At 49.3% G+C, this 25,565-nt stretch overlaps 1 protein-coding gene across 7 annotated transcripts in view; it reads left to right on the plus strand.

Moving 5' to 3' along the window:
* Positions 1 to 25,565, plus strand: part of DCAF1 (DDB1 and CUL4 associated factor 1) — a 928,365-nt gene that overhangs the window by 212,579 nt on the left and 690,221 nt on the right. For all 7 annotated transcript variants that reach the window (XM_078661275.1, XM_078661278.1, XM_078661277.1 and 4 more), the window contains 2 exons: positions 20,802 to 20,903; positions 21,131 to 21,289. In XM_078661275.1, coding sequence (XP_078517401.1) covers positions 20,802 to 20,903; positions 21,131 to 21,289 — 261 coding nt within the window. The remainder of the gene's footprint in view (positions 1 to 20,801; positions 20,904 to 21,130; positions 21,290 to 25,565) is intronic.

Raw genomic sequence — 25,565 nt, forward strand, 5'->3', positions numbered from 1 at the left:
CTGAGGCTTCCTGATCAGCCTTCTCTTTTTAAGTCCCCAGTTGTTAACCGTTTCCTCAAAGGCATTACACACACGTTTCCTCCCATGCATTTCATAATGCTTCAGTGGGACTTGAATCTTGTTTTGACTTGCCTGATGTGCTCTCCCTTTGAGCCCCTTCACAACTGTCCCTTCCGTCTTCTCACCTTAAGGACGGCTTTCCTGGTAGCTATCACTTCTGCCAGAAGAGTGGGTGAGGTCCAGGCTCTTTCTTCTAAACCTCCTTTCCCCTCTGTTCATCCTGACAAGGTGGTTTTAAGGACCCGTCCTTCTTTTTCGCCAAAGGTTGTCACGCCCTTCCACATCGGGCCGACCATCACTTTGCCCACCTTCTTTCCGCCTCCGCATCCTTCTAGGGAAGAGGAGAGGCTCCACCGTCTGGACCCAAAACGTGCGCTTGCTTTCGATGGATAGCGTACACAACAGTTCTGGGTGGATGATCAACTCTTTGTTGGCTACGTGGGCGCCAAAAAAGGTCGGACTGTGCACAAACAGACCATTTCCCGGTGGGTCGTTCTGTGCATCAAAGCATGTTACTCCTTGGCCAAGAAGGAGCCTCCTGTGGGTCTGCGTGCCCATTCGACCAGGGCAACTAAAGCCACTACTGCCTTGGGATGCGGCGTTCCCTTGCAAGACATTTGTCAGGCAGCTACGTGGGCCTCGCTGCACACGTTTACAAAGCACCACTGCTTGACAGTCCGGTCCGGAGAGATGGCTTCTTTGGCCGGTCTGTGCTCCATGACTTTCTGGTCTAATCCTGTTTGCAGACCCACCTCCGGGGTTGGTATTGCTGGGGTATCTATTCTAAGGTAAGGAATCTATCACTAAAGTGTCTCGTTCAGATGCACAAGTTACTACTTGTGTAACGATATATCTGTTAGAGACAATAGTTAGTGATAGATTCCTTACCGCCCCACCCATCCCCCCCGTTTTGCGAACTGATTACTAGGGTTAAGGTCATTTCTTTCAGGGCCCTAGTTTTCTGCACCAATAGTCAGTATCTTGCATGGCTCTGCGTTCCTGGCGCGGAAAGTCTTGTACAGAACTGACGTCAGCGCGCATGGGTGGCGTCTAAGTACTCTCCGTGACGTCATCTCGGTGCTGACGACGCCAGTGACGGACGCGGAACCGCAGGACGCCACCTACTGACGCGCAGGGGTAGTGCTAAGCAAAAACTTCCAGATCCAGTCTGACGGATGGGGATTATTCTAAGGTAAGGAATCTATCACTAACTAATGTCTCTTACAGATATATCGTTACACAAGTAGTAACTTTTGCTACAGAGGTGATTGGTGCACATTCTATATAAATCAAAGGTACCTGTAAATAGAATGTGCCCCGATCACCTCTTCAATACAAACTTTTAAGCATGTTCTTCCTTCACAAAATTATTTTTTTGTACATGCTGCACGTGCAGCACCACTTTCAAAAGTCACCAGCGCTGCTAGTTGTAAGTATAGTTGGCACCAAAACGCACACCAAGCCTCCCAGTTGACTCGAGGCAGAACACTTCCCCCCAGGGCTTGGGCGTCGAGCCCTACAACTACTACATAGCCTTTGTGGCCTCCTCTACTGTAAGGCTCTCGTCTGCACTGACCTAAGTGTTTGGAGGGGGCCTCATTCTCAATGTCCGCATCGGCCCATTGAGCCATAAGTTTATTCTAAGCCCTCGATCACCCTTGAAGCCACCTTGACACCAGCAATAAGGCCATCCTCCATCCCAGGGCCTCTGTCGCCGTCCATTCTGAAATCACGATCAGCACTGTGGATCCCATCAAAGGCAGGCTCCGTTTACTCAGAGCAACCTATCCTACAGAGATTTCAGGATCAGTTGTATACAAGGCAAAAAACTACTTTTAATCCATCACCAAACAGTGAAAATCTCGACAAACGTCCCTCCAGTAATACCTTCGGGGACTTTGTCTCGGAACAGGAAACTAACTTTAGACAAGAGTATTTTTAGGAGCTCCCTTCAGCTCCTAAGCTTAAAACGTAAGTACAGGTTCACTAAAAGTCTCCCTTATGTTGCGTCTCCACCGACACCACCTATGTCACCTCCTCAATTACCTCCAAACTCACCAGAGGGTTCATCCACTCCTTCTTTGAGGAAGGCAGCAACTTTGGCCCTGAAGGCCATTAGGAAGCACCATTTTACCCAGCGCCCACCGATGAACCACTGGAAGACTACACTGGTGAGTCCCCTGGGGGATCCAGAGCTGTATCACTATCCTTTTAGGGCATTTCCTGCGTACCACACCACTGTATACCATGAGGTGATCCAAGGTGCGCTCCTGTTCACAAAGTAGACATGCATGACCTCCTTGAGGGCGATTATTTCCTCATGGAAACATGCTCCAAGTCAGCGAGAACTGTCCAGTTCATCCTCATATTGAAGGGTAAGCTAAAATTGGCCCTCAACACCTTCAAAGAGCCCTTCAAGGCCACACTGATAACACCACAGGTAGAAAAAAATACAAGCTATCTCCCAATGACCCTGCTTACATCAAGGGTCATATTCCACCAGACTCCCTTGGTGCCCATACAGCATGCATGTGGACTACTACTCAGGCCTGAGCAATGCTCTTTCGCCCGGTAAGAAGAAGAAAAGCCTGCCCACTTCTGGTAAATGGGTGGGGATAGACGTTACTACCCCCAGGATGAGAGCCCATTACATTGACCTCCATTCCTGATATGCCAAGGCTCAGTGGGTCTAGTAAAGCATCTTTCAGAGGAAATCGGCAAGAGGGTGAGACGATAGTTGGAGAGGGGAAAACTATCTCTAATGCCACAATCGCTTGTAACCTCGACACCCCGGACACTGGATAATAGAGGTCAACACCAGTGTCCTCAGCACATGACATGCCTGGCTCTTCATCTCCGGGTTCAAGCTGAAGGTCCAGCAACACCTGCACAACCTGGCCTTTGATGCAGAGCACCTGTCCGGTCAGCAGGATGATCGGATGTTGGAAAAAATCAAAAAGGATACAGACACCTAAAAAGCCATGGTGTCCTTCAAACCGCATTGCCTAGGTGCTCCTTTCAGTGAGTATACTACAGGGAAGGCTCCAAAGCTGCTTCCTTAAACTCTAATCTCTTATACCAGAAGTGGGAGCAAGCATACCATAAGCAACCTGCACGAGGGAGTACCAGGGATGACTATAGGGACAATAATAATCAAGCATAGCCATGCTACTGTGAATGATGGGTTGGTATGCTATTCGAGTGATTGCCAGTGGTTAGAGAAATTGCAAGCATTCTTCCCATCACCCTTTGTGTGTTTCATGTACTGATCAAGTGACATGGGTATGCCTAGACGGGTACCCGGCTCACTGTGTCACTGTAACCAAGCTGTACCCGGCAGATGAGCCCAAAACTTGGGTGAAAACAGTCCTGGGTTGCTTATGTTCCGGTTCAGGGGGGACCTAGCCAGGCTGTTCAGGCTGGACTGTTCCCATGCAGAGTCAAGACTGATTTCCATATGGCTGGGCCCAAACTGAGGTGGCATGGTGAACAAAAGAACAATTGTTTTGGATGCTGCCCAAAGCGATTGCCAGTGTTTGGACAAATTGCAAGCATTCCTCCCATCACCTTTTGTTAGTTTCTTTTTCCGTCTGCTTCAACAAGGTGATTACATAACAGCATTAGACCGTAAGGACGTTTACTTCCACATACCCATCCATCCCACCCACCTTTGATACCTCTCCTTCCATATGTGGCCATCGTTGTCCATTCAAGGTGATTCCCTTCACTGTCACCACAGCTCCAGTGGTCTTCACAAAGTGCCTAGGAGTAGTAGTTTCACACCTGAGGACGGGGGCATCCTTATTTTCCTGAGCCTTGTGGTTGACTGGTCAAGGGCGTGGGCAACCACTAGTGCCTTACAGATACCCAGGCTAGTAACTCTCTGCTTCACAGCCTCTGGTTCACCACAGACTTCTTTAAGCCTAGCCATTTCTAGGGGCGGTACTAAATTTGATTACTGCTAAAGCTTACCCCATTTTGCGGAAGATGTTGGCCTTCCAGCGGCTCTTAGCACTTTTTCAGATGCCTAATACGCCTACTGGGCATGATGGCTTTCTGCATCGCTATAGTATTCTACATGTACCCGCTACAGGAATGTGTCTCGGCTCAATGGTCACAAGTAGAGGGTCACTGTTGACCTCCTGCAGGGACACTTATTGCTTCATAGAGTTGTCAGCAGTGATTAGGAAGCACAGGGTGGGATTATCTAAGCTGCCCACAAATCAGAATTGCCAACTCATATGTACGACCTGTGGCACTTCGTAAGGAATTTCCTGCTTTTATAAAACAATCAGGGCGGCTATGATGAAACCCCTGGATGGCCTCCAGAAACGAAGGGAGGAAGATTTAGGGGATTTGATCCTGGAAGGTGATTCAAATAAATACATTTCTGTGTCCTACATAGGGTATACCTTACCCTGGGTAGAGTGAGCAGGTTCTTTCAAACAGCGGGGCAGCATGCCCCAGGTGTGGTGTAATGGGGGCATAAATATACCATATGTTATGGTCCAGCCCTGGCTGAGTACTGTAGCTGATATTACCCAGAGGGACATCCCTTGCTCACCTGGTCTATGTTTGCTGAGTTGGTTCACACATACGGCTACAATTCATATTATAAGCTGGTTTCTGGATCTGGCACCTATACTGGCAAAACGAGAAATTACCTGGAATTGGAAGGCAACTAGGGGGCCCAGGATAGAGGCTTGGTGCAGGGAGCATGAAAGATGGTAAAGCTATGAGAGTAGAGCCCTGTTCCGCAATGCCAAGTATGGCTTTGCTGCCTTAAGGCAGCAAGAGGGTGGGAGGCTTTGGTGGACTGAATGAAGGAAACTGACCCTCCCTAGACAGTGGCATCTCTGGGGAGTATGGGGACCCAGGAAAGAGATGGGACCTAAAGGAAGGGTAATCCTTGTAACTGTTTAGCACAAATGGTTAATTACGCTACCTAAACATGTGGAACTCAGACTATGGTTGGAATAAATCATACAGACCAGGATCTAATACTGTTGATGAGGCAAGGCACTGGTGTTAAGGTGGAGTGACACGGCTCAGGGAGGGACGGTTAGGGGGGATTGTGAAGTTGCATACGGAAGAGGATGATGATGCGGAAGGGATTAAGCAAGTGCATTGATTTTATGGCTTAAGCTTTACATGAAAATGTTAAGAACCAATAAAAATCTGTTTACAAAAAAAAAGTAGAGGGTCAGCGGGGAGATCTAGTGTTGGTATATGCAGGTTCCCATAACTTTCTGCAGTAGTGAAAAAATAACAATCTGTTTCAGGGCATGTGGTTCCTAGTCCCCATTCCATAAGTCACCATTACCACGAATATCTCAAGTCGGCTTGATGGGGCACATGTCATCCACATGACCATACATGCATTGTGGGCCCCTCGTTACCATTTACACCACATAAGTTATCTCATGCTCTTTCATACATCTCGCCATCAAAGCATTCCTTCCCCCTCTTTCAGGACACAGTAGTAGTAATGAAGACAGCTTGACAGCCTTGTACTGTATACAGAATGAGGGTCTCCTTCCGTCATTACTGGCACAGAAGACTTGGCATTGAGCTGTTTGCCATTCTATTCATCTCATGGAGAAATACCTTTTGGAGTGGACAACCACCTGGCCATCGTGCTCAGCAGTATGCATCAACAAGTCCACAAGTTGGAACTCCGCATGCAAGTCCTATGCCAATACTTTCAAAGTCAGGCCACCTAACACAGACATTTTCGTCTCTCTCAACAACTCAAAATGGCCAAACCTCACCCCCAGGTACCTACAGTCCATAGGCAATACACCATGTTTTTCTGCCTCCCACTTTTCCATTTGTGTAGTCCCAAAGTTGCTGCAACCCCCTCAGACCCGCATCCTTGTGTTTCCCACCTGGCCCAAACAGCCCTGGTACTCTGCACTCCTTGAGATATCAATTCTGTAGTAGGGGATCTCTGTGTATAGTCATAATCTAGTGAATAGTCCCGCCCATGTGCGTGGACCCCGGAGCAATCAAAAATAATCTCTTACAGTGTCAAAAAATGCAGAAAATGCATAGACACTTAAGAGAGAATTTAAAGACAGATAATGCAGCCAAAAGGCTACACTGTCCAGTACTTCAACTAGAAATTTCCACCATAAAATCCACAAAACAGCACAGCCTGTACAGATTTCCCTTGCTTAACAGCAAAATCCCTCAGGAATGATAGAGAGAAGAACCTGGACAGACAAGCCCCATAGGCTGCCATTATGTGGCTTAATTAGGATACTGTGCCTTTAAGAGAACCTTCCAGAACCTTCTCTCAGTATCCCAGAATGCATAGCAGGTCCAACTTAGCCTCAGTTCTTTTTTCCGGCTCCTGCAAGCAGGACCCTGGAGCATTGAGCTCTCCCTTTCAAGGGTTTTTGTTAGTGTTTTACACTGATTTCGATTTTTGGTACTTTTAAAGTACTCTAGTGGCTTTCTTTCTGTGTTTCTGCACTCTTTTTTGTCCAATAATGCCTGCATTATTCGACAAATGCCCTGAGTGCTCAAGAAAGAAGGCCAAGACAGACTCCCATGAGGTCTGTATTCTCTGCCTTCCCTCTTCCCACATCCCTGAGGAGTGTAGGATCTGCAGAAGCTTCTCTGGAAGGACCCTGAAGGAGAGAAAGAAGATCAGGCTTCAGGGCCTTGAGGAGAGAAAGCTGAAGGCACGAGGTGGGTCAGGAGGGGCTCCTTCTACCCATGCTGAGGCCTCTGGGGGGCTCCCCAGGGGCAGGAAGACCAGCCCGCGCCCAAGGTCTCCGTCTGGGTCAGTTGCGCTGACCACGACGTCGAGGGGACGGTCAACGGCCAGTTCCAGGTCTCCCCAGGGCTCTGGGTCGAGAAAACGTCGCCCGTCGACGTCGAGGAACGTGTTCCGGCCGCCGTCGAAGCCGGTGTCGATATCCTCGTCGTCGCTGTCGGCGTCGAGTGATCGACATCGGAGGGCCCGGCGTCGGCGCTCGCCGTCGAGGCGACACCGCCGTTCGCCGTCGAGGACATCGTCGTCGAGGGGATCCTCGTCGTCAAGGTCGCCGTCGAGACGTAAGGCATCTCCGGCGCCGAAGAGGTCGACGTCGAAGCATTCCAAAAGGCCGACGTCGAGACGGTCGAGGAGATCGACGTCGAGAAGGTCGGAGAGGTCGACGTCAAGAAGGTCCAAAGGGTCGCCGTCGAAGCGATCCAGGAAGTCGACGTCGAGACCGGCGAAGAGGTCGAGGTCACCGTCGAGGCACCATCGCCCGTCGTCGAGGTTTCGTGGCTCGTCGATCTGGTCAGGGTCGACGTCGAGACGGAGACACGGTTCGACGTCGAGGAGTGTGATTCGGTCGACGCCGAAGGACCGTTCGACGTCGAGGGGACATCGGTCGTCGTCTGGACGCCGGTCTTCAGCGTCTGGAGGTCCTAAGGACAGGCCCAGGACTGTGGGGGGCTCCCCACTCTCTGGTAGAGGTGATGGCTCGCCGGGACCGGCGCATTCCGGGGTGGATACTCCAATGAAGCCGTCTACGCCTCCTCCGCGGCCGGCTGTGCCGAAGGGTCCTCCTCCGAAGGCCCCTACCCCGCCTCCGAAGCCGGCTCCGCGGGACCCGCGTCCGGTTGCTCCTCCACCCCCGATCCCACCGAGGGAGGTGTCGATGCCTAAGTTCCCGACGCCTCCGAAGAAGACTCCTAAGAAGCCTGGAGCTCCTGACCCTGGGAGGCCGAAGGAGCGTCCGAGGCCCAAGAGGTCGAGGTCTCGCTCGGGGAGACGGGACAAATCGAGGAGTGGCCGCGGATCTTCATCACGATCCAGGCATCATCACAAGAGACGTCGGTCCAGGTCACGTTCTCCTTCTGGGACCCGTTCCTACTCGCCCACGCTGTCCGATTCGCCGGAGACTAGGGTGTCTCCGATAGACGATATTAGCACATTTCAGGAGGTTCTCCTGCGTGGTGCGGCGAAGTTGGGCATTGAGGTTGAAGCGCCTACGGCTTCTACCTCGGTAATCTTTGAGACTTTACACAAGAGGCACTTGTCTCGCCCCCTGTTACCTCTGGTGCCGGGGCTCCTTGAGCCCGCCGAACAGCTATTCCTGACGCCGGCAACGGTGAAATCTGTCCCTTCCAGGATACTGAAAAAGTACAGGGCTCCGGACTCAGACCCAGCCTTCTTGAGGAAGGACCCGGTACCGGATTCAGTCATCGTGACTGCTGCTCGGAAGCTTCATGCCACCTCCCCTGCGTCCACGGTGCCTCCGGACAAGGAGAGCCGGTGGATCGATTCTGCTGGTCGCAAGGCGTGTGGGACATCCGCCTCGTCCATGAAGGCAGCCAGTGACTCGGCTTTGCTGGGACGTTACGACCGGTCCCTTTGGGACTCGATGGAGCAGTTCGCAGATCTCGTCCCTCGAGACCGCAAGGAGGACTTTGTGGAGATCGTCAAGGAGGGGATGTTGGTCTCTAATCAGGCCATCGGCGCCGCAGCAGACATATCGTTGCTGTCCGCGCACGGATATTGCCACGGGATTCACCAGAGACGCCATGCTTGGCTCAGGTTGACATCGTTGAAACCGGAGGCACAGCAACGCGTGGCGAATCTCCCGTTTTCCGGAGATACCCTCTTCGGGAAGCACGCGGATGATGAGATGGCCAGGATGAAGGCCGAAGCGGAGACCCTGACGGCAGTGGGCCTGGAAAAGCCCAAGGAAAAGAAACCCTTCCGACAGTACCAGCGTCGGTTTGGGGCGCAGGGTCGTGGAAGGGGGCAGTCTGCTGGTCAACATCAACAGCGGCAGCAGCAGCAGCAGTACAGGCAGCCCTTCCAGAAGCGGCAGGGTGGTAGAGGTCGTCAACAGTCCTCTACCGCGACCAAGGGCCCGGCGGGGTCCCGTCCCTGAGCTGTTACTTCCCCCTCGTCCGTTACCCGCTCCGGTGGGGGGAAGCGTTCAATTTTTTCTGGCAGAGTGGAGAAAAATTACTCAGGACAAGTGGGTGCTGAATATTGTTTGCAATGGATACAGTCTACGTTTCACCAGCCCTCCTCCATCGATTCCTCCCGTCAGCTCGCAGTATCAACTGCGCGAGCTTCAGACGGAGGCGGACGTTCTGCTAAGGAAAAGGGCGATCGAAGACGTACCTCTGTCTCAAAGAGGAAGAGGTCTGTACTCTCGGTTCTTTCTTGTCCGCAAGAAGGACAAAAACGAGTTCAGGCCCATTCTGGATTTGCGGCAGGCAAACAAGTGGATTCGCAGAGAAAAGTTTCGCATGCTGTCGTTGCATCAGATCTACCCTCAGCTGCAACGGGGAGACTGGATGTGTGCCATAGATCTACAGGACGCATACTTCCACGTGCCCATTGCATGCAAACACAGAAAATTTCTGCGCTTTCAAGTCGGCACCAATCACTATCAGTACACGGTGCTACCCTTCGGACTGAAGTCTGCACCCAGGACATTCTCAAAATGTATGGCAGTGGTAGCGGCACACCTGAGGAAGAACAAGGTGTTTGTCTACCCGTACCTGGACGATTGGTTGATCAAAGCCTCCTCCTTCTCGGAAGCCCGAGCACACTTCCAGAAGACGTGCGTTCTCTTGAACAAGCTGGGGTTGCACATCAACATGTCCAAGTCGGTCCCGATTCCGGTGCAGTGCATCCAGTACTTGGGGGCCTCCATCAATACGCTGTCGGCAAGCGTGTCTCCTTCGGAAGAGCGACGTTTATCACTCGTTCGGAAGGCTCAGGCTCTCATGGAAACTCCGTCTACGACTGTGAGGACCGTGTCTTCTCTACTGGGATCGATGGCCTCTTGCATCTTTCTCACTCCTCACGCACGGCTACAGATGCGTCCTCTGCAGGAGTGCTTGGAGGATCAGTGGGACCAGAGGAGAGGTTCTTGGGACGACAGGATACGACTGTCTCTACATGCTCTTCAGTCTCTGAAGTGGTGGTGCTCGAAGGAGAATCTCCTCAGAGGCGTTCCCTTCCACAAGGACATTCCCACACAGACCATCGTGACGGATGCGTCTCTCCAAGGTTGGGGGGCGCATTCCGGAGATCTGCAAATTCAAGGGACGTGGTCCCCGACGGAGTCCACGTACCACATCAATTTCCTGGAACTGAGAGCGGTTCACTTGGCACTGAAGGCCTTTCATCCGTCCTTTCAGACCAACTCTCTGCTTGTTCAGACGGACAACACGACTACGATGTATTACCTCAACAAGCAGGGGGGCTCGAGATCGCGCACTCTGTCGCAGGAGGCGCAGGCGATCTGGCACTGGCTTCTGGCTCGAGGACTGTCGATAACGGCCACCCATCTGCCAGGTGTGCAGAATGTTCAGGCAGACGAACTGAGCAGAATCGTGCAGGAAAACCACGAATGGGTCATAAACGACGAAGTACTAGGAGAAGTCTTCGCAAGGTGGGGAACTCCAGACGTAGATCTGTTTGCCACCGCCGAAAACAGCAAATGCCGAGGCTTCTCCTCCAGGTACTACCAGCCAGGGACGCTGGGGAACGCGTTATGGATCAACTGGTCGAACAGCTTTCTGTACGCTTTTCCACCAATTCCCCTGATTCCGGCGGTTCTCATCAAGCTGTCTCAATCCAGGGCGAGAATGATTCTGATTGCCCCGGAATGGCCCAGGCAGTTGTGGTTCACGGACCTGCTTCACCGATCTCTCCTTCCTCACATGAAGCTGCCGTGCAGGCCGGACCTTCTCACGAAGTTCGGGGGGCGGATGGTGCACCCCAACCTCTCGTCTTTGAGTTTGGCGGCATGGCTCCTGAAATAGTGCAATATGGCCATCTGAATCTCCCAGAGGATTGTATGGGCATACTGAAGGAGGCTAAGCGACCTTCCACTAGGACTTCCTATGCTTACAAGTGGAAGAGGTTTTGCATCTGGTGCAAGTCTAAGAACTATGACCCTACGTCATGCAAGGAAGATGTCATCCTTCCATATCTGCTTCATCTGGCGCAGTCGGGCCTTAATGTCCATTCCATTAAGGTTCATCTGGCTGCTTTGACTGCCTACAGGAAAGGTCCTTCACAGACTTCCTTTTTCCAGATCCCTGTGATCAAAGATTTTTTGGAAGGCTTGAAGAAAGTGTTCCCTCCTGTCAGGCTTCCTTCGCCTTCATGGGACTTGAATGTGGTGCTGTCCAGATTGATGAAGGAGCCTTTTGAACCCATTCATAAGGCTTCGTTGCAGCACCTGTCCTGGAAGGCGGCGTTCCTCGTGGCCATTACATCGGCCCGCAGGGTGAGTGAGATTCAGGCATTGTGTTGCCAAGACCTTATACTGTATTTCATAATGCTAAAGTTGTTATGCGTACTCACCCTAAGTTTCTTCCCAAGGTTGTTTCTGATTTTCATATCAATCAGACTATCACTTTGCCTACGTTCTTTCAGAATCCTTCATCTCCGGCGGAAAGGTCTTTACATTCCCTGGATGTGCGGAGGGTGCTGAAGTTTTATCTTGATAAGACTAAAGATATTCGTAGGTCAGACCAATTGTTCGTCAATTATGGCTCAGTCAGGACAGGTCTTGCTACCTCTAAACAGTCCATCTCGAGGTGGATTGTGTCCTGCATACAGTTGTGTTACTACAAAGCTAATAAGACCTTAGGAGGTAAGCCTAAGGCTCATTCCACCAGGGGCAAAGCTGCTACGACAGCTATGCTCCGTAATGTTCCCATTGCAGAGATCTGCAAGGCGGCCACTTGGAAGTCGGTCCATACCTTTGCTAAGCATTACTGCCTGGACACTGATGCCAGGGCAGACGCTCAGGTTGGGCAGGCTTCGCTGCGGAATCTGTTCGCACAGTAGTGGCGTTATTTTATTCTCCACCGCCGCTTGGTGTGGGGATGGGCTTGCCATTCTATTCACTAGATTATGACTATACACAGAGATCCCCTACTACAGAAGGAGTAGTTTCTGTCCTGTAACTCCAGTTCTGTAGTAGGGGTATCTCTGTTATAGTCATAAGCGCCCTCCCGCCTCCCCGGTGGAGTGTTGTTCATGGTCATAATGCTACAGGTCTGGCGTTTCCTACGCCCTCGAAAAGAACTGAGGCTAAGTTGGACCTGCTATGCATTCTGGGATACTGAGAGAAGGTTCTGGAAGGTTCTCTTAAAGGCACAGTATCCTAATTAAGCCACATAATGGCAGCCTATGGGGCTTGTCTGTCCAGGTTCTTCTCTCTATCATTCCTGAGGGATTTTGCTGTTAAGCAAGGGAAATCTGTACAGGCTGTGCTGTTTTGTGGATTTTATGGTGGAAATTTCTAGTTGAAGTACTGGACAGTGTAGCCTTTTGGCTGCATTATCTGTCTTTAAATTCTCTCTTAAGTGTCTATGCATTTTCTGCATTTTTTGACACTGTAAGAGATTATTTTTGATTGCTCCGGGGTCCACGCACATGGGCGGGACTATTCACTAGATTATGACTATAACAGAGATACCCCTACTACAGAACTGGAGTTACAGGACAGAAACTACTCCTTATTTCCCCACCAGAGGCTCCCCTACAGGCCGGACCTTCTTACTGGGAGCCAAGGCTAAATCTGACATCCAGAACCCAAACAGCTCAATCTAGCGATTTAGCACCTGAGGTCCTCGAGTTCAGCTTCCCAGGTCTCCTGCAGGAACGCATTGACATCCTATGAGAGTGCCACAGGCCTAACACAGGAGTGTTGAAAAGGTTTCTCCATTACTGCATCCATAATCACCTGGATCTACTGAAACCCGCAGTCCAGGATCTCATCTGTTAACTTGCTTCACCTGCAAAAGCCTGGACTGGCCTAGATCTCCATTTAGGTCTCGTCTGTTCCATCCCGTAGTGATGGTGGGCGAGATTATAGTAGGCTAGCGAAAAGTCTACCTACTGCGGATTCGATACAGTTCATGTGAGGCAGGCGCGTGCACATCACATCACACACCATTTGTTATCAGCTTGTGAGCCTCGGCATCAGACTTCAAAGGAGACGCCCCCCCCTCCCCCCCCCAATCAGACTTCACAGGAATCCGCTTTAAAAGTTGGCTTTTAAATACCGGTTGTACAGAATTTATACTGCTTTGCACAAAGCCCATATTTATACAAAACCCTGCGTTTTTGCTTATTCAACCAGCCAACATTTGAGTTAAAGCTAGACCCTCATAACATAATATTTTTTATTTACGGTAACAAATGTATTCTTTACAAAGGTACAGAAAGAACATCATAGGAACCACAGGGTGTTTTCTCTCACGGCTCAGTTTATTCTATTCTGCCCCAGCCTTTTACACTCTCATGATATACACGCCATGTGTCGCACACCTCTCAGCTATGCAAAATAATAATGCTGGCAAAATGCCCCCCCCCACAACCCACATCCCACTCTGCCATGTAGCCAGCAACAGACACCGCACCCTTCTATCATAGCTTCAGAAACGGACCCCGACCACTCCTCTCCTACCTTTACAAACTATTTCATTTTGAGGATTACATGCACTCTGCCCCTTTATTTAACGCAGTAAATAACGGAAATGCACAGACATTAAAAGGCATTTTTAATACTGCAGCTGCACGCTTTATTTCCACTTTAAAAGCAGTTTTTTATGTGCACAAAAAGACACTTTTCAAGATGATGCTGCAGATGCATTTCACATGTATTTCAAATATGAGTGCAAACAAAGATAGAACAGTAAAATACACCATTTATAACACCCGGCAGCCACGTTCTAAGATATTACTACATCAGTCATCGTTCAAGCGCATAGGCAGGGTCTTGCCGGTCGCTGTACCACCAGTCATTTAGGACAAGGAGGTGAGAGGCTGCATGATAAAGCTGGACATCGGGGTAGCGAGGCCCCCGCCATAGGTGGATTAAAAACGTGTGCAGGGCAACCCGCGTGGTGCCTCCCCACCCGGAGGGACTGAGCTGAATTCAATTGTCGGAACCATGTGTGGGGGTATGGGTCATTCTGAAGTTGGTAAAGTAGGTACGGTAACGAAACCATTTTAAAAATGGCCGACCTGCCAAACAGCGTCAGGGGCATAGATGACCAAGTGCTCACCTGTTGTCTAATTCGAGGCAGTAAGGGAGCTAGGTTTTTAGACCAGGAGTCCGGTTAGGACGACGATAAAAACACCCCAAGATATTTAAAGCCATTAGGCTCAACTGTGACCTGTTGCGCCCCAGCCCCCAGCTGATCACTCCCCCGCAGGTGCCATAAACAAGACTTGTGTGCATTCATATAGAGGCCAGAAGTTTGACCAAAGATTTCCATTATGCAGAGTAGAGCGCTATATGATCGGACACCTCGCTCGACCATTTGAAGCCATACACCTGGGCATCTACACGCACCCAGGCCGCAAGTAGCTCAATGGCTAAAACGAACAAGTAAGGGGACGGGGCAGCCCTGCCTGGTACCCCGCCCGATATGGAATGGCTGCGCGATGGAATCTAGGACTCTCACCGAGGCTGTGATGTCAGTGTATAGGAGTCAAATGTACTCTAGAAGTCTGGTGTGAGAAGTTGGCCTGATATGTGATGTCCACTATTCTAGTGGGCACCCTGTATCAGTCCAAACAACCCTTATGGTGATGGTTGTAAAGTCAACCTTATAGACCAGCTATCCTAGTGGTAGCATGGACAAAGCAGTCTTAGGCTAAACTCAAGAGTGCATGTAAAGCCAGCTGTTTTACCACGTGTAACCCCTTTAATACCAAGTGAAAGGACACCACACAGGTTATATATAAAAATATATATGTATTTATTACTAACACAATCCTCTGAACTCTTTATGAGGTCAGAGGTATAAGCACATAACAAGATACTCAATTATCATACAATAAGTTTCACAAAATACAGTAGAGCCCTAGGGGCACGTAAAACCATATACTAAAATAGTGGTATAAGAACCACGTCACAGACAAAGGATAGGCCTAGGGCCTAGGGAATCGCTGGGGCTACGCTGTACTAACGAGAGTTAGGGAGCAGGAGGCCCACGGGATGCGTGTGCAGTGTCTTTACACACACGCGAGTTACCATAGAGTTAGAATGGGAACGAAAGAATTGGAAACTAGTTCTTTTAGGGCACTTCCGGATGTACTAGGAGAAAGCTACTTAAAACTTAGACACTAGGATAGTAAATACCCACAGGAGCACCGGAGTACTCTGGTTACCTCACCCACAGGAAGCGGGTGCATAGGTGTGAAAGTGTCGGGTTTCGTCGCTGATTCCTATGGAGCCTTGAAGAAAGATGCTGCAGGCTACCAGGAGAGAAGTGTCCGGGTGGATCCAAGGGCGGATCGAGGATGAAGAGTACCTGAAAGCAGAGGGGACAGAGTCTGGGTCACTAGCCAGTGACCAGGAAGGAACCAGGCGATGTCGAGAAGCAATCAGGTGATGTCGTGAAGCTTGACTCTGCAGCCACGTTGACCAGGAGGCGTCGACGACGACCAGGAACTGGATACGGACTGTCTCACAAAGGATCTCGCTGTTGGCGGCGTCGGCTTCCGATTGGAGTCAATAGGCCTTGGCAAATGCAACCCACGCAGGAATCGAATATTCGCTTCGGGATAGACCTGCAAGGTCTATGGGGCTTCTCCTTTGCAGGGAAGCAGGGGCCCACCTGGAGCAACCAGGCAGGCGATGTAGATTCAAAGGTTCGTCGTCACAGAGGCCAACGGGCAAGTGACCGGACAGATGCGTCGAGCAGGAAAATGCAGAAGGGCCCCACGCAGAACTCGTGGAGGGCTGATCTTCGGTGCAGATGATGCTCGGGGCTGGGGCTTCTCAATCCCCAATGCACAACTTCGAGGGTGCCTCAGAAGCTGCACAAGTAGCAAGGAGCAGGCTTTTCAAAATGGCCGGTCCCACGTCTCTCGTCGCCTCCACGGGTCTCAGCTTTGCAGGGACTGTGGATCGGGGTCAGAGAAGTCTGGCTCTCGTCGAACTATTTGCTCGTGCTCCGGCAAGAGCGTCGACAAAGTAAACTGATGATCGCTGGATGGTGCCTGTTTGCACAGGGTGGTCACTCCTTGACAAGAAGGGAGATTCTTCAGTCTTCTATCTTCAAATAGAACGTCGAAGGTCCAGAGTTTCGTTTCAAGTTTCAGTCGGGATAAAATCTAAAGTCTCTAGACTCAGCTCCTACCTATATACTAATCTGGTGGGCTGGATTACCTGCTAGGTCCCTCCTATGGGTGGGACCAGGGAAAGGGTGGTTACATCCCTTTCCCTTTGTCCAGTTTCGCGCCAGAGGTGGGGCTGGAGTGCCCCAGCACCGGTTTGAACCATACTATGCATGGGACACCTTGTGTGCCCCAGGCAGTGTCTCATTTCATTCAGCCCTCCCTGCCCCAATACACTATGGCCTGTCTGGGGTGGTGCTAGCACCTCCCAAGACAGGAAACCTATTGTCCAAGCCTCCCACGCTGGAAGGACTCCCAGCAGCAGGAGGTCAGACTTGTGTCTGTGGCAGCAGCATCCATTTTGTGATGATGAGGCTCTGGTTAACTTTAACCGGGATTAGTAGGAACAACATGTCTTCTCTCTCTAGAAGGGTGGAATGCTACCCCCGTTGCCAGAACTGGCGAGGGGGTAGTATTCCAAAGCGTATGACACCTTACACAACATGTTTTGATAAAGCCAAACCAAAGTTAGCATTTAACCGCGAGGTTCATAATGCAATTAAGAGTATATGGTATGGCTATATCGTAGAACAGCTATAACGACATGGTTCCGAAAGCTGCAGACAGGCTCAGCTCATGCTAGCGCACCATCTCACATAAAACCAAGCACTCTGCCTTCAGGATTTTTAAGGCCTGCCATAGGAGTGACTTATAGGTGCATATGTGTCTATATATAATGGTAGGTATAGGAATACTATACCTAAGTAAGGGGTGATTACACAACCTTGCCCCAGCTGAGTGATCAGCCAGTTGTGACAGTTTGGATGGCCAGCCAGGGGTGGCATAAGTTATGCTGCAGCCCCTGGTAGGCCTTGGGTGCACCTATGCCCTGGGTACCTATGGTACACTGTACAGGGACTCACAAGAGTGACCCATTTCCCAATTGGTGATGTACCTTAAGTACATTGTATGAATTTAGAGAGAGAACAGCAGGGCTGTGAGTCTGATTAGCAGTCCCACAGCCACATTAAAGTCGAAAACCAGTGAAGCAAAAAGTGGGGTGACCATAGGAAAGCAGACCCTACTCTCCTACATCTGGGTCCTATGTTTAAGCGGGTGAGAAGTGCGAGTAGATGGGTCCAACTGAGGGAATCGAAGGCCTTATCCATATTGGCTAGAAGGCGCGCGGCCGGTTCATTTAACCGGTCTACGGTGGCAATCTCGTTTTGTGCCCAACGGATGTTGTGCCGAGTCGCCTGACTCATGCCAGATGGAAGACGGTACTACGGCCCGTCCGATCGCCCTCGTGATAGACTCTTTATTATACAGTGGTGACTATCTGACTAGTCCACCTCTCCACACCTACAAGGCCATGACTTACCTGGCCCTTTGATGTCGTGACTCAACTGGACTAGTCCACCCTTCCACACCCTTAAGGCCACTACTGATCCGGCCTCCCAAGGGCTGTCAACCTGCCCCCCCCCCTCCCCCCGTCCTGAGGAACACCCGCCATGACCACCCACTGGGGCACCACTAGGGTCGAAACGTCGACATACTTCTAGGCTCAGAACCACCAGGATTCCATCGAACTTAGGATAGGAATCACTGTATAAATAACTGACCTCTCAACCTGTATATATGCCTTCACTGTATATATTGTTCACCTTTTGAGTACTACGAGCATCAATGTCACCAATCTCACTCGTCACTCATGTGAATATCTCGTGTTGACAGCATTTACCTTTTGATTGTTTACTTTGGATATCATTGAATGAAGTAATTCAGATAAAAGTAACAATATAAAGTGATTTTTTCGTACTCATTCATTTGGAATTTATTGGATGTTCCAAAGATTTCTGAAAAAAGCAACAATAGTAATTTTCTCGTACCCATTCCTTTTGAGTTATTTGGTGCCTCAATGATTTAATTTACAGGTTGCTTTAAACTTTCCTCGCTACTTGTTTTGAGCATCTGCTACTAAGATAGTTCTTACCCGACAGAACCACCTTTGTTTACATTGAGCCGCCTGATTTGGCATAACGCCCGCCTGGTCAGGATGAACAAGCATATGTGGGAGAATGCTATTAGCAATGATTTTGGAGAGGAGTTTGGCCTCAACATTCAGGAGGGAGATTGGTAGGTAAGAGGCATGGAGCTCAGCGGGTCGGCTGGGTTTTAAGAAGACCACTATCTCGGCGTTGTGCCAGTCACCCGGGAGGCAGCCTACTTCGACCTTGGCCTGAAGAGCCGCTAGGTAGTGTGGTGAAATGTGGGACGATTATTTCTGAAAGAACTCTCGCGGAAACCCGTTTGGTCCTGCTGATTTACCAGAGCGCATGTTCGTAAGTGCAGATTGGACCTCTTCCCTGGTGATCGGGGCATCTAGGTCGTCCCACATGTCATCGGCTAGAGATCGCGGGGGCAGGTCGGCCAGAAATCGGTCACTGGTGTCCGCAGGAAGAGTATCCTGCGAGGCGTATGCATTCGCATAAGTCGGCGAAACTATTACGGATACCAGCTGGATTAGTAAGGACCTGGCCTTTCGGTCCCAGGATCCCGGGAGGGTCACAAGGCGAAGCGTCTGCTGACACAGACGGTGCGGGAGGGCGCTGGGTTTGTCCCCCCATTGATAAATGCGACTACGCGTGGCCATCCAGTACAGCCCGGCCTCATCCAATAGGTCGCTGGCGTATAGCTGTCAGGCAATGGGAAGCTGGTGAAGAGCCGTCGCGCCATCGGCCGCCCGACTCCTGCGTTCCAGGTCTAAGATTTGTGTTTCCGGGTGGACCAGCTTCTCGCGGCGCTGCCGATGCCACGTGGTACAGAAGGCAATGTCCACCCCGCAAAGTTTGTTTCATGGCCCCCACAGGGTCCCCGGGAATCTACCGTACCAGTATTGAGGGAGAAATATTCAGTAAGGGCCGCGTACGTTTGTTGGTGATATGAGTCGTCCTGTAGTAACCAGGAAGAGAGGCGCGAGCGGGGCAAAGAACGAGCCGGGCCCAGCCGAACTGCCAGCGAGATGGGAGAGTGATCAGACAGACCTCTGGGCAAGATCTCAGCTTTCTCAATCTAGTGAACGTGTGAGGGAAATATGAATATGTAATAGAGGTGTGAGAAGGAGTTGTAGGTGGCAGAGAAATATGTGTATTCATTTGCAGTGGGGTGTAACTTCTGCCAGGTATCAACCCACCCTAGACCTTGTACTAGCGGATGTAGTTTGGATTCTCGCGTGCCTGTCAACGGCCCTGTGGACCGCCATCTATCGACCCAGAGACACATTACATCATTCCAGTCACCCCCAGCCACCAGCAGGCCCTGCAAAAAGTCAGCCCATAGGGAGGTCACTCGTTCTACCAGGGATGACGACAAGGGCGGGCGGCATAGATGCACGGCAACTTGAAAGGCTCACCAAAGATACCCCTATATACCTGCCCTGGATCAGACCAGGAACGGTCATGAAAATATGGTAGTCTGCAATGAATCAAGATTGCCACCCGTCAGAACCCCCTGGTGAAGCCGGAGTGATAAGTCTGAACAAAGCCAAAGTGCGTCAGGAAGGTGTTGGGCTTTTAAATCAAACGCCATTCCAGGACTGCACCCCCCCCCCCCCCAACAAGTCGTCGTAACGACTTGTGTGCTGAACGATTGATTGCGTGCTAAAGATGCGTTTGTTCTAGTGCCTCACTGTTCAGGTACAGCATGATTCCTTCTTCGGCCTTCTTCATTTTGATGGGAATAACCTGCAGATTGTTTTCAGAGTAAGAAATGTTTAAAAAAGTATATAATGGGAGGGTAGATGACAAATTTTCTTGATGGGCTTGTCTAACTACTGAGCACTGGTCTTGATTTTATCAGTCATGGTGCTACACCAATTACCTTTATCAGGTATGAACTTGTATTCTTGTCATACGCATTACCTGTTGAGGTAAAGTGAATTCAGTACCATTTAATCTATGGACATTGCAAGTAACTTTTTCTAAAAGTTATGTATCTGATGGCAGGGGTCTATAGTTGGTATGAGCTCTCTCGAATTTTGGGAAATAAGCTCATGCATTGTTTTACTAATGATTTAGCGGACACCTACTCAGAATTCTCTTCTATGGAATATATTTAGTGTGATTTGTATAACACTATAGATGTCCTTATTTAGGCCCTTTCTGTTAGCTGATATTGTAAACTCCCTTGCCATTGTGATATTTTAATCCTGCACAATTATTAAAAACATTTACCAATGCACAATCCTCCTGGTAAGGCTGTAAAAATTAAAATAAAAATATAAGTTTTTTAAGTTTAGAATGTTTTAAAAAAAAATGAAGTCTGTGATGAATTACTTACTTGTCAAACCAAGTTTCTTACCCTTTGTTTAATAACAAAAAAGAAACGTCATGCTTACCATGTGGTGATGTTGGCTCCGGTGTTTGTAGTTATGTTGGTAACTACATTTATTTACATACCTACTTTATTTAAGGTAATTTGTGAATTTGTTTTGCAAACTCCAAAATTAGGTGCAACTGTTTAGTTTAGAGTGATGAATTATTGAATTATGGTGCTGTGTTTTGTTGGTGGTAATGTTGTGCTGTTTTGCACTGGGGCTTCAACTTTGTTTCTTTGTCCTCAGTTATTGCCAATCTTCATGCAGATGGGATCACGGGAGCTGATGATGTATTACATCGACCTCAAACGAAATAATGATGTTTTGTTAACATTTGAGGCTCTTAAGGTAAGAGTATTCGTTCATAGGTAGGGGAAGATGACTAAATATAATTTGAAGGCCAATTTCAGGAAACCCTTAGAATCCCCCTCTGATGAACTGCTTTTTAATCAAGATGTTGATTTCCAGGCATCTTTTGAGAACTCTGCTCCCACACCCTCCTATAGACACGGAGGTGAACTGCGATAAAAAACTTGCTTGCAGTTGTGCTTTCAGCAACCTATATTTTCTTGCAGCATTTGGCATCTCTGCTACTCCACAACAAGTTTGCTGCAGAATTTGTGGCTCAAGGTGGGGTCCAGAAGTTGTTGGAGATTCCTCGCCCATCAATGGCTGCTACTGGTGTGTCCATGTGCTTGTATTACCTTTCCTACAACCAGGATGCCATGGAGCGGGTAAGAAGTGATCTCTAGGAATTATTGTACCTGAATAAACGTAGAGTAATTGCAGCTTAGTTTAGAGCCTTGTGCCCCCCACGTTGTTTGTTTACAAGATACTTGCATTGCATGTAGGGATCTGTAGGAAAGTAGGATCTGCTTTCATGGTTACCCCCGTCTTTTTGCTGGTGTTATTCTTTTTTATGTCTGGTCAGACTGGGAACCAGCTAATCGGGACTATAGTCACTGTTCTTTCTCCCTAAATTTGACAGCAGTAAGAACTTTGGTACCTTCCCAATTGGTTACTGGTGTACCCTTCTACAGCCCTAGTATATGGTACTGAGGTACTCAGGGCATAGGTACACCAGGCGTCTCCTCTGGGCTGCAGCATGTATTGTGCCACCTGGGGGAGTCCACTTAAACTGTGACTACAGGCCTGACATTGCAGCCTGTGTGAGTTGGTGCTTGTACCTCTCACCGCAGATATAAGTTCCTTACATCTGAGGTCACTACACTTAAAACCTGTAATTCAACCTTATAGCAAACTATTCAGTCCTGAAGGCAGGGTGCTTGGTTATAAGTGTGAGGGTGCCCCTGCATGAGCAGGACATCCCTACAAACCCTGGTGTTGATTCTCAGCCATTTAATACATATGGTGGAAATCAAGTTGTTTACGAGCTGTCTAACTATATATTGGCTGCACCGAAACCAGTCATGTTTGGCATCAAACATATTGGAATCCTACCCCAACACCGATTCCAGTGCTGGATGTAGAATCCCATGTATTGGGGGGGCTTTCCTAGGGTGCCACCCTGTATTCCCGGTACCAGCCTTTCAGACTGCTTTGAAGGGCACATTTGGTGCCCTCCTTGTATACTCCAGTTTGAGCCATTTCAGGAAGCCCTTGGCTCCTCCTATGGCACGAAACTGGACAAAAGACATGGAAGTATCCTCCTCTCTGTCCAGCCCTTCCTCTTGGAGGGATCCATGGATCGTTCCAACCCTTTCCTAAGGTACTAAAGGGATTACTTGTGGTTGGCTCTTCAGATTCGTTGTGGGACAAGATTCAAACCCGAAACCACTTCAACTTTGATTGTATGATCACCAGGACTTTGCTAGACTTTTCCTGGAACCAAGACTGCACAAAGCAAGACTCCTGATGCTCATGGTCTCACTGTTACGCACGTTTTCTTTGCCTGTGCTTCTTCCAGGTTCCTCGCCAGGCCTGTGCGCGTCAAGGACACCTGAAGTAATCTCCCTTGGAGTGAAGAAGTCACTTTCCTGCATCTGCAGGCACTGCAACGAAGCTGACCAATCTGCTGCTCGTTACCTCCCACGGACTTCGAAAGGCTCAGCAACACAGCTCCCTCGGGGCCTAACCTGTCCCCTGAGCACGTTGATGACCGTATCCCTTGTCAGAACTGCTGGAACAGAACCCCTGTGCACCGCGTCGACTTGCAGTTCCTTGTTGGCTCTGTACTCCAGAGATCGTCGGGCTACAAAAAGCTCCAGCCTCCAGTATCTCTTCCTGCCAAGATCTTCGTCCTCACCGCATCCTCTGCACAATGGGCCTACATCTTTGGTGAGCTACTCGAGGACCTCCTGCGACTCCGGTGCCTTCGGCCTGTGGATCCTCTTGAGGGTCTTCTTTGACTTCAGTGGGCTCTCCTGCTTGTCCAGGCTTGCTCTAACTCTCCTGCAATTGGTGAGTCCCTTGGACCTTGCTGGTCCCAACATTGCTCCCTTATTTATCACAACTATTGCTGCTGCCAAGGCCTGTTGGTGCTGCAGCCGGACACCAACCCCCTGGTTCTCAACTTCTGACATGGGACAGCTCGTGAACAGCTCCTGGTCCTCCACATCGTCGCCTGGTCCTCACAGCTGCAGCGACACAATCAGCCTCATCCCTCATGCATCCTTTGTCATCGGTGGTCATTGCTTTTTCATGCCTTCTGGTCACCTTTGATTGGCATAGACTCTGTCCCCTCTGCTTGCAGGTTCTTCTCTTCACCCTTGGATTCCACCGGACTCTTTCCCCTTTTTCGACAGCGACATCTTTCCTGAAGTCCTCCATTCTGGTCTACGGCGTTTCTGACGTCACTTCGCACCTATGCACCCGGCTTCCCTGGTTCCTGGGTTACCCATGGGTGGGGTGACTCTCCAACCTTATGTCTTTCATGGGTTTTCTTCAGGGTCCACTGGGAATGGTCCTTCTCCTTTACAACTACTTCAATCACAACTTTCCCAATGACTTGTATTAAGTACACAGCTGTGTTTCCTGTCTGCACAAGCCTCTGTGGGGTTCCTAGGTACATACCTCGGGTGGTTCCTTGTGACCCCAGCTCTTCTGAGTTTCCTGGTCCAAATCCCGACTTTTCCCGCAGTTCCCATTCCACATCTTTAGTATATGGTTTGGTCTTCCCCTGGAGACCGCTGTGTATTGTGCTTGCTTACTTCTTGCAATTGAAGTTTTTTTTGTATAAATGTGTTGATATCTCCGGGTAGGAGATATACCAATGTGTTCGTGAGTGTTGTGTAATAAATTGACCTAGTTTTATCACTGCACTGTGTGGTTCTTTTTCATTTAATCTACACTACATGATTAGACCTGGTAAACCAAGCTGTTTAACACTCCTGGGCTAAGCCTGAAGGCTGCTCTCCACAGCTACAATTTGGAGCGATTTCTATGGTTGTCTAATACCACTAAAATCATCATCAAGAGTTGTCTGGATTAGTGCAGGGTGCTACACTTAAATAAATGTTCACCAAATACCAAGCCATCCTCCTGCAGGATCTCTCTGCTTTTTGAACATGGGTTCTAGGCGACTGGTTGTTCCTACTTTGGAGTCAATTAAGGATGTGTTACAGTAGCGCATACAAATGAATTACTAAATAACATTCTTCTGACATGCAAATCTGCTGGGTTTCGGTTGTGGTGGACACTGTAGGAGTTTTTGATCTGCCCTTTAAGGTTTGTGCCGAACCAGGATCTGACCCAGTAATAATGACCCAGCAGTCTTCATGATCTTAATCTAGTCTTACCCTCAGATTGTGACTCCTCTGAACCACAGGACAGTACCTCATGACTAAATGTTATGGAGCAATTCAACAGATTATTGACACCTAACCACACCTACTTTCTTGCATTCAGTTGGCAATGGTTGACTCGGGATAATCCAGGATGTATCACAGTGTGCTGTGCTACTGATCAAGGCAACTCCCATACATTTCTTGTTTGGTCTTCATTGAAGGTGAAAATTTAGAGGTAGGTCATTGTATTTGCCAACGGTCATGACTTTAAAAGTATGAAAACCAGAAAAGTCTAACCTTTATCTGTTCAGAATGACTTATGCAGGCATGAGCAATCCACCGTACCCTATTATTATCCATTTTTTCCCCATTCTGAAGATAAAGTGGCTGAGAACTATACAGAAGTGGGGCAGCGAAACAATCTGCCCTGACTAGCTCTTGTTACGAAAGATCTTTCTGGGCGCCTCTGTGTTGCTCACTATAAAAACAAGAAATAGTTTTAGAGTATGGCTAAATAAATAAGTATAACTGGTTGTGTACTTACTATTGAACCTTATCTTACCATATTAGATGTGGCGTAAATATGAACGCATTTTTATTTTGAAAGGCAGATTAATTTAACTTAGATTTTAGATTCCCTGTGGGGATCGGTCTTCATGAAAAGAGGCTGCAGGTCTGGACTGGGAAACCAGTCGGCCTGAACCAACAGGTGGGCTCAGTCCTCACAATGTTCTGGGACGATGGAACTCCTTTGGTCCTCTTCTTTACTGGTGCAGAGTTGTCCCTAGGTGTTGGGTTTTTGTTTCCAGGAGTGAACGCGGTTGAGGGGGACCTCCAAACAGGCTGCAGGCTGCTTCGAGAAGTCCACAGAGGGGAGACCCAAGGTGGACCTAGAGCCTGGAAGGTCTGTGGACTATTTCGACACTATTGGCTCATGTCAGTTCGGGCTAGACGACTCGGGTGCAGTGGTGCTTTCTCGCATCTGGTTTTTACAGTCGTGGAGCCTTACAGTTCTCTTTTGGTACCTGCCAGGCGCAGGGGAGTAGATCCACTGTTTCACAAGAGTACCTGGTCCTTGAGCAAAGGGCTGGCAGTTCTCCCAGGCTTTGGAGACATGGCAGCTGCAGGACAAGTTGTCTTTTGGTGCAATTATTAAAGTCCACAGACAGGCCAGCAGGGTTGGCCCCAAGTCAGTTGCTGTTTCTTCTGTTCTTGCTTCTTGTGACTCTTCACATCTGTCTTTTTCTTTTAGGTTGGCAGGATC

The sequence above is a fragment of the Lissotriton helveticus genome, chromosome 9 (genome assembly GCF_964261635.1).
Source record: "Lissotriton helveticus chromosome 9, aLisHel1.1, whole genome shotgun sequence".
Classification (NCBI taxonomy): Eukaryota; Metazoa; Chordata; class Amphibia; order Caudata; family Salamandridae; genus Lissotriton; species Lissotriton helveticus.